Genomic DNA, 9,587 nt, shown 5'->3' with positions numbered 1-9,587 from the left:
ATTTTATAAAATCATTCAAGGGAAGGATGAAAATATTCTAAATGTCATATTCACTACAAATGCAGGATTTATTTATCCTGGACTTGATGCCTTTCCGAAGAATTTGTTGTTTGAATATGTTTACTCTTCCGGTCTTAAAGAAAAGATGGCAGAGGTATATCAGCGTGGTTTAGTCCTTTCATTGAGGTGATATAAACAAAAAAGCAGTAATCGTATGGGTAAAACATACCAGTTCTTAAGATACTACATTTTTCAAGTTTGATGATTAAATATTCTTGTAAAAGTCAGTATGCTTTTTGTGGGTGGTTTTGGTTTTGTTTTAATAAAAAACCCTCAAATATTTTCCAAGTGATCCTGGGTATTTATTTTTATGCTGTCTTTGTATGTTTTATAATGTTCCTGCTGGACATTCCACAGGAAGACTTTACATGCAGCGTCACTTCTGTTTACAGGCAGTGTTTCCCAGAACTGTGGTCAGTCATATGGGCTTTACTATGACCTTAGTACTTCTGTTGGTGGTCATTAATGAAGTTGTGTGAAAGAGCCCAAACTGATAGGTTGCTGAGAAAAAAGAAGTAAATATCAGAGCAACGGCTGGATAACATGTAGAAAGAAGAGATAGGTCAATAGAAAGAGAGTGGAAACCCCCCTCTGAATTAGGTAGACACTCCTTTGGATGGCAATCTGAAAAAGATCATCTTGGTTTAGGACCTGGAAACAATTAAGTAATGCACGCGGTTGTTGAAGAAACCCGCTAACAGTTGTGTAACTTATGCTTGAGGACTAAGGATGCAGAGGATGCAGACTATGCAAAGAAATTTCTGTTCTGCCCCTCTGAACTTCAGACATTTGCACATTCACTTTGAAACATCTGCTGAGGTTTTTTTTTGTCCTCTTTGTGAAAGTAATTTCAGGATAGACCTCATTTTTATTTCTGACTGTTGGAGTTTAAAGAATGGACAGTTTAAAGAATGGACATGTATAATTCAGGATGATTTTGAATGTAGGTTTCCAGAAGACCTTAATCGTTCTTTTATTAAAGTTAATATTTTATGCATAAAATCACTGACAAAAAATATTTTCCTTTCTTTGTCTAAAGCTGCACAGAGTGAGGAGCGGCTGTGTGCATTTAAGGACCCATATCAGCAGGACCATGGAATCAGTGAGAGCCGAATCTCCCAGGAGAATGGCACAATCTTGTGCATGAAAGGTAGTACCTGCTATGGGCTTTGGGAAAAAACAAGAGAAGGAGACATACATCTTGTAAAACAAGGTATGTACCATTTCAGTGTAAGTGCCGTAGCTTTGCTACTCTTTTCACTTTTTTTGTGATCTAGCCAGCCGATAGGAAGATGCACAGCTGCAAAGCTAGACATTTTGTGTGTGCATTTTACAAACACATAATTTTAAACTTCCCATTTAGCAATTTTAAATGCCAACAGAAAGTTTGTTTGAAATAAATGACTTTCTAAAAGAGACCAAACAGATCAATGCACAGTTGAAGGAAAAAACACTCAAATTGCTTGTTACTTAGGATGTCCAGAGGGAGATGCCTTTCTTGAATGTCTCAGTATATGTATTTGTGTAATGATAAATTTAGAAATAAGTGTTTCGTTAAGTAAAATATATGTTAATATGATGTTTGTTTGTAAAGGAAATTGCAGCTATAGCGCAAAACTGTCACATATCACCAACTGTCAATTCAATGCTGTTCTGTGGGGAGAGGTGAAGGGTCTTGCAGTTGCTGGAAACGTGTTTTGATTACCATTCTCAGGGACTCTGCTTTTGGTTACTTGGATACAAGTTAAGGTAGTATAAAGCTGATTGAAAACTATTATTTACAAACATCCTGTGCAGATGTACTCAATGTTGTTTCATGTTTGATCTGGTAATCTACTGAAAGAAGCAGTCTGACTGCTGCTCACTTCTGCCCCCATTCCCTTCCAGGCATTTGTGCATAAATGACATTTAACTGCCATTGACCATACTTGGGAAAGAACAGTTGCTGCAGGGAGAAAGGGCCTGCATTAACCAAGAAATAAGTTGTGATCCTGTAGAAGAGTCCAGTGATGTTGACAATGAGGAAGGACAGAATTTTTAGAAATTATGCAAGAAGTGCCAAACTATAGATGCAGTCTTGTGGTGGTAGCTTTGAGGAGGGGACTAGGTCACAATTTCATCTAGACTGTGGGCCAGGGGGTGGTAATATTGTCTGTGGTATCACAGCAATGGGGAATGGCATACTTCTACTTAGGAGGCTCAAGAATTCAGGTTCTGTCATATTGATGTTGACAACTGGACACTTCTGGTGTTGGCCTTCATAGCTGCCCATATTTCTTCTCCTTGGCTGTTGTAAATTCTGAAAGAAATTCTTGAGTTTTTGGTTTACAAGGTCATAGTGAGGTCAGACAAGCAATTACGATAACTGTTTTCACCCTACTCTGCAAGATTTAATTAGGTAAGGTATGGATTTCTATAGGTGTGTTTAATTGTCCATGCAATAGAATTAATTTTATGCCTCCTTTAAAAAGAATTCTTTAATTCGCCTCTTTTTACAGGTTGCTGGTCTCATATAGGAGACCCACAAGAGTGTCACTTTGAGGAGTGTATAGTTACAACCACCCCTTCCTTGATTCAGAATGGAACATACCGCTTCTGCTGCTGTAGTACGGACTTGTGTAATGTCAACTTCACAGAAAATTTTCCACCTCCTGACCCTACTGATACAACACCTTACAGTAAGTCAGACATTTCCATCTTTGTTGTTTCATGGTTTAAATAGTTTAGAGAAAGATCCTTATTTCGTGGTACTGCAAAATGTGAAACGTGTGACCTTTCTATTTATTTGCAACAGAAATGGCAAACAGAACAGAGCTTTTCCATGTGAAGTTTATCACAGTTTCATATTCCACAGTGCTCTTCAAAGAACAAGTTAAATACTTACAAGAGAATTGTTTGTATAGGCAACTGCTGAATGCAGATTACATTTTCCAAAATGGTCAGTAATCTTGGGTGCTTTGGTATTTGGATGCCCAACTTCAGAAGCCTGTGGGGATATTCAGAAGGACTCAGACTTCTGTTAAAAACAGACCAGTAAGTTCATTAACATTACGGTACCTTTGAAAAGTCTGGCCTGTCTATTCAGTCATGGTTTACAGATAGCTTTGAGCAGTGGAACCGGTCTTATATCAGGCTGTTGAGATTCTCTCCAACAGCCTCACAGTGCTTTGAAATCCGACTTCTTTCTTTTGCATATCTCTGGTAGAGATTAACTTTGGTATAATGTTCAAAGAGTACTAGTTCAAGCAATGTGGTTTTCTTCCAGATTAGATTGTCTGTCAAGTTATTTATTATAAAATCAATATAGCATATGGGTCCAAATTAAGAGATCAGACCTCTTCACCTCCTATTACAGAAGCAAGATCTTGACTAGCACACGTACTGTTACACTGTGTTCCAAGAATTAAGAACCTTTAAAGAAGCTGAGTTAAGTAGCCTGATCTAAACATTTGGATAGCCTTTTCTAAATATAAATTGTGAAAGAGAAATTGAATAGAGGCAGGTATGTAAATGGAGGTACAACTGTTTCTGTATGTTAGGAGTTCTTTATCAATGAAAAGTGTTTTGTGAACTGAAGATGTCTTTAATTGGATAGTATTTCAGCTATAGAATGCAAAAAGAATAGTTTGTGTTTAGGAATTATATTATTTGAATTAGCTTAAACTCTAAGATAGTGAAGATACTCATGCTTTCAAAAGTAGCTGTAGGATGGAGTCTTTGTAAGCAATTTTGGTCAAAATGAGGGCTTGGCCCGCTAAAAAAAAAAGCAACCTTTTACTGGGAAAGTGCATATGGTATAAATGGCTAAAGAGAGTTGATAAGACATGGTGCCTTTTGGCTGATAAGACTATTTGTAGGACCAGTAAACAGTCACTATTTGGAATCAGTGTCTGAGCTTAGCACTGTGCAATGCTGAACAGACTCTGCTTGCCTCTGGTAATAGTCATCTGACTGAACTCCCTTAATGTGACTGGAGTTAGTGCTGTGCAGGGGATTTAGACAGGAGGGAAAAAGATGTAAAGATCATTCCTTGTCCCTTCCTAACAACCCAGAATAAAAAACCAAGGTTCCTACAAAATGACTTGTGCTCATGCTTCTCCAAGGGTAAAAATTACAAGCTGAATGAATTCAGTTATTGGGTGATAAGATTTTCAAATTATTTTTAAGTAGAATTTTTAGTACTGAAAGATCGAGCTTGACTTGCAAAGTGGAGGAAGGGGGGGGAAATGAAATTTATTACACAGTCCTTAATTCACCCAGCTGTAATTGAGTGCTGCAGCATACATTTCTACTGACTCAAACTGTTTTGTGTTAATGTGTCACCTTCCATTTTCATAATACGCAAATTTGGCTTTAGGCATAAGCATAAGCAAAGTAAGTTGCTGCCTAGCACAGTTGTTTGTCTGATTTGACTAGGTTAAGAGATGGAGATGGGCCATTCCAGCAGCAAGGATGGCCTCATTTGCCACTCTGATGTTCTGTTTGTAAAGCTCTACTATTGCTGCATCAGACAGAGATGGGACTATTCCTGGCAGTGTAAATCCTGTACACGCGCAGCACTGTGGAGGTAGACAATATTCTAGGAAGCTGGAAGGGTGAAAAAAAGAGGGAGGCTGTGGCACACAGACCCCTGCAACATTACTGACCCTCGTTCCAGGCACTGAAGTCTCTGTGGTCACTTTCCCAGCCCTCTTGTCTCCTTCTGGAACCCATTTTGGTGTTGTAAGATTTAGTTTTGCCACCTAAGCATTGAGGACAGAATTCTTGCTTTGGCAAAGTTCAGTTTTTATGGAATTGTTGGGAAGCTTTGAATTACCTGCTAGATACCATACTTGGGCACTCTTCCATCCTTTCTGTTAAAGTTGTCAGAATGCTTTAAGGACATTAGTAAACTTAGCTGCACAGGCTGTGGCAATCTACCTTTTAGATTATTAAATTGAACTGGTCACAGTCATATGGGAAATCTTCTGCAGAAGGGTATTTCAGTATAGCCCATGAACTGTAAGAGCTCTATTTCATCTGTATTTTTGATAAAAATGTTGTACATTGAATAGTTCTTGAATGACAGAAAGTAAGATATGTGGCCTCCTGTAACTGTATAATCCTGTAAATTTCAAAGCAGCTGTGACTCTTGTATGGTTAATTATGTGAAGTGTGATGAATTCAGCCAACAGTTAACTAAGTATTTGTAAATGTTTTTCTGCTGATTTCCAGTAAAATGATAGGATCATAGAATGGTTTGGTTGGAAGGGATCTTAAAGACCATCTTGTTCCAACCCCCCTGCCATGGGCAGGGACACCTTCCACCAGCCCAGTTTGCTCAAAACCCCATCCAGGCTGGCCTTGAACACTTCCAGGGAGGGAGCATCCACAACTTCTCTGGGCAACCTCTTCCACTGCCCCACCACCATCCTCACCATGAAGAATTTCTTCCTAATAGCTAATCTAAATCTTCCCTCTTCCAGTTTAAAGCCATTGCCTCTTGTCCTATCACTCCATGGCCTTGTAAAAAGTCCCTCCCCAGCTTTCTTGTAGGCCCCTTTTAGGTACTGGAAGGCTGCTCTAAGGTCTCCCTAGAGCCTTCTCTTCTCCAGGCTGAACAATCCCAACTATCTCAGCCTGTCCTCGCAGGAGAGGTGCTCCAGCCTCAGATCATCTTCGTGGCCTCCTCTGGACTCGCTCCAACAGGTCCAAGCCCTTCTTGTGTTGGGGGCCCTGGAGCTGAATGCAGACAGTGTAATAGCCTAGAATAAAAAGTTCCTGGAACAGCAAGTAGAAATTCAGCTATACTTTAAAAACTAACAGAACCTGAGAACACTACTGATGAACATAGTCAATTTAAAATTTCATTGTTAGGAAAATTGTAGGTGTTCTTTTAAAAATGTTTCCTTACAGCTATATGAAGATCAGTGGAAACAGCAGAATACTGTTAGGCTCTTGAGCTCGATTTGTCCAGAAAAGTAATGGAGGAATAAAAAAATTACTTTATATGATCTTTTGCTTGCAGTTTTTTGTATGACAATAAACAGTGGCGTTTTGCAAGATGTAGCTAGACTATAAATGATTCAAGAAGACTAAAAGTAAGTTAATTAAGATCTTAATACCTGTTAGATACAACAAAGTGTTGTTGCCATAAAATACAGCAATGCTTCTCTTAAATATTACACTTATTTTTTCTGTCATTGTTTTCTTTTAAGATGTCAAAACATGTTTATCTTGCAACCATATCTGTGCAGAATAGAAATTTTTTTTTTTTTTAGTTTATATTTGATCAGGGCATAAATATAAGAAATCTATCCTATCTTGTAACAAAAATTTTATAAAAATGAAAAATGAGATTAAGGACAAACAGGTTCTTGAAGCCTTGAATTTAATCCTTACTGCTTCTTAATGTGCAGCTGGTAATTTAAGTGTCATACATCTGAGTAGTCATAGTATCTTCTATCTTAAAGATAATCTAGGCGTATTTGAGTAGTTGTTGGTTACTAGTCCCTCCAGCTAGAATTTTGCAAATGCCGTAGGATGGTGTATAGTCTACAGCCCACAGTCTGGAGGTATTAAAAATGCAAAGATTCAGATAGCTGTTTCTTGAGGCCAGGAGAAGTAGAGATTGGAGCATCGTGTTTATTTCAGATCTGAAGATTTTCCTGTGGAGATTGGAGCTGCTGAAACGCAGAAGTTCAAAACCAACTTCTCATCCTCAGCCTAAGTTTGTGCTTTTGGGGAAAAATATACTTTCTTATGCTTTGCTAAATCACTCATGGATAGATTCACTAATCTTCTATCTTCTATTTTCATAAAAAAAAATTAAAAAAAAAAATATCCATTTTAACTTCAGCCAGTATGTGTATATACCCCTTAACCTGACCTGAAAAGGGCCAACTATGGCTTCCTGGGTAAATGTTTTGAGATGTGTGTTTACGCTATTGGCTTTGTCAAATATTTGTTTTGAGACTCGTTAAATATCTGCCTCTTACGTCTACAAAATGCTTCCTAAATTCTGAGACTATTTTGAAGACAAATTCCTTAGTTCTACAATCATTCAAAAAGGCCATTTAAATAGAATTTAAGTAGCTAAAGAGGTAAATGATCTGCCTGTCATTCATCATAGATACATTACTGTAATGAAACATTCATGTTAAAATAACATCAAGATGAAAACAACAAAGCCATTTTTAATTATTTTTTTTTTCCTCAAGGCTGCATTCCTGGCATTGCAAATAAATTAATTTTACAGCAACTGAGTGTTAGGAATATATTTTTGTATGACAGGTGATGTATTTGCATGATATATGGAAAATATCCCTGGCAGCAACAGTTGAGCATTACTGGTGCGTATTATTGCTGAAATGTAAGTTTTTCTCCTCATAGCAACAAATGGCGGCTGCAATTTTTAGAGGATTTAGGAAACATATTAAATCAGAGCACCGAGATTTGAATATAAAGAAACTGCCTCACACAGTGAAGGAAGTTGGTATTTCTTTAGAACACTGATAGACAGGTTTATCTTTCCAGTGTATCATCCTGGCCTTTCTTTGCCAGCCTTCTTGCTATATATATAAAATAAGTATATAAAAGTCTGTCTTTAAGTGCTCGCAGAATTCTGTGGAAACTTTGAGGAAAGCTACTATTAAAAAAACAAAAGTAATTATTAACATATGTGGCTGGGTTAGGTTAATTAAGGTAGTAATAGTTTTCATTTACTATTGCTTTTGAGAGGCAGCAGTTCGACTCATGTTGCTGTGGGCACATGGCCCAATCTAACTCCCACTGAAGTTGAATTAGATCATGTCAGGCTAATTTTGGAAAGTTGTAACCCTGCTCACTCTCAGTTGTTATCTTGAACTGCTTTTTTCCAGAGAGCACCATCCAATATTAATTTATAATTGAAACACATTTACTTCAGCTGGGTTCTGCTTGCCGTACCTGATCAGCTAAGCTTGCACTGTTGTTTGAGCTGGTCTGCATTTCAGATCTGGCTAATCTAAGAAAACACTTTATAAATAAGCATTTTCCTTTACTTGCACTGTATTTCTCTTTCAGGTGATTTGGATGTATAGCAAAGGGGAAATTACAAACCTTTGCAAGGCGGCAGATCTTCTGTCTTGAAAGGTGGAGGTGGGACTGATCCACATGAGGATTAAAACTTGTACCCTTGAAATGCTAGGGGGTCAGTCATGCACATCTTACCTTCAGTGAAGAGATCAGGCATTGTATATTGCTAATGTACCTTCACTATGTTATAAGGCAGGGGAGGAAGTATTAAGACAGTAATTAAGGGCCTTAGTATCTCTTAAAAAAAAGTTTGCTTTGAGATAGCTAAGTATTTGGTGCAAGAAGCCAATACTGTGCCTCCCAGGAAGTTATTTTAGGGCACTGTAGAAAGTGAAGATGCTGAATGAGATACGGATGAATGTGCATGGAGATTTCTAAATTTAATTTCTGTTAAAAGAAATTATATGTGGAGTGGCTAATAGAGGGGAAAAACAAAAAGTGGGTTTTTCTTGGGAAGAATTCTTTAAGATACTGACATAATGATGAAGTGTTTGGGATTTTTGGCCAACTACTGACCAATGTGTATTTTCTTGAATCTTCAGTTGCCTTTCTGTGTGAAATTTAAAGCATGCTGAAAAGAAAGTCTTGTATTATTTTTTTTTTGATTGTTTATTTGGTTACAGGAAATTAATTAACTGCAGAGAGGGTTGTGACACAGCGTGCACATTGCTACAAATACTTAGTGATAACATTGTGGAAATGTGTGCTAATTAAGGCTATTTCTTCTGTTGTTGCAACCAACGGAAAGGTGATACTATTGTGGATTAATGTGGGTGAGAAGAAGTAGAAGTGAAAGTTGTTGCAGGGAGCAAACAGGATATTAAAGCAATTAGTATACAAGGTTCTATAGAAATTCAAGTGAAAGCCTTAGTTTCTGTAGAATCAGTGGAAGGTTTTGCAAGTCACCCAAGATAACTGGTATTGCTTGTTGAGTAGCTTCAGTGATTCTCATTAGAAAAGGATCTATCAAAAGTAGAATCTCTTAAAGATTTTTGGTAGCAGCACGTAATGTTTTAACTTCTAAGACATCATAGTCTCCTGAGATTAAACTTGCATCTTTCCTGAATTTAAAAGTAGAGCTTTGATGTGCAGCTGGAGTCTGAATATGAAATCTTAGTTGTGAAGGCATAGCCTACTTAGAAAACTGTACATGTAAATTTTTTCTCTTACAGAAATGTTTAATCAGGAGGATGAAATTGGAGTGTTTTACTTGCACTGAGACTGAAATGTTTTGGAAATGTTTGGAAATGTTTTAAAATTTCTGTTGCGCACCAAACCCACAAAATGTTAAAAGTTGTGTTAAATAAAATAAGAATAAACATCTTTATTTGAAAAAGGAGAAACATTTCAAATATTATTTTTACTTAAAGAAAAACCTTTATTTTTTTATGAGTACATTCCTGATTGCTTTGTTAAACTGCTGTTTGGAGCATGCTTGATAGGAGAGCTGTGCGAGGTAACTGGAGAGCTGT

General features: G+C 37.3%; 1 protein-coding gene across 1 annotated transcript in view; it reads left to right on the top strand.

Annotated features, from left to right (window-relative positions):
- Positions 1-1,062: 1,062 nt before the first annotated feature.
- The window catches only part of BMPR2 (bone morphogenetic protein receptor, type II (serine/threonine kinase)), a gene marked incomplete at its 5' end in the record, with an annotated part of 49,199 nt that continues 40,674 nt past the window's right edge, over positions 1,063-9,587 (top strand). The window contains 2 exons of the mRNA XM_009694744.1: positions 1,063-1,273; positions 2,559-2,738. Of these exons, the coding sequence (XP_009693046.1) occupies positions 1,063-1,273; positions 2,559-2,738 (391 nt within the window). The remainder of the gene's footprint in view (positions 1,274-2,558; positions 2,739-9,587) is intronic.

This window comes from Cariama cristata, unplaced genomic scaffold (genome assembly GCF_000690535.1).
Source record: "Cariama cristata isolate BGI_N322 unplaced genomic scaffold, ASM69053v1 scaffold19632, whole genome shotgun sequence".
Lineage (NCBI taxonomy): Eukaryota > Metazoa > Chordata > Aves > Cariamiformes > Cariamidae > Cariama > Cariama cristata.
The sequence above is the reverse complement of the archived record's forward strand: the minus strand, read 5'-3'. Positions and strand labels throughout refer to the sequence as shown.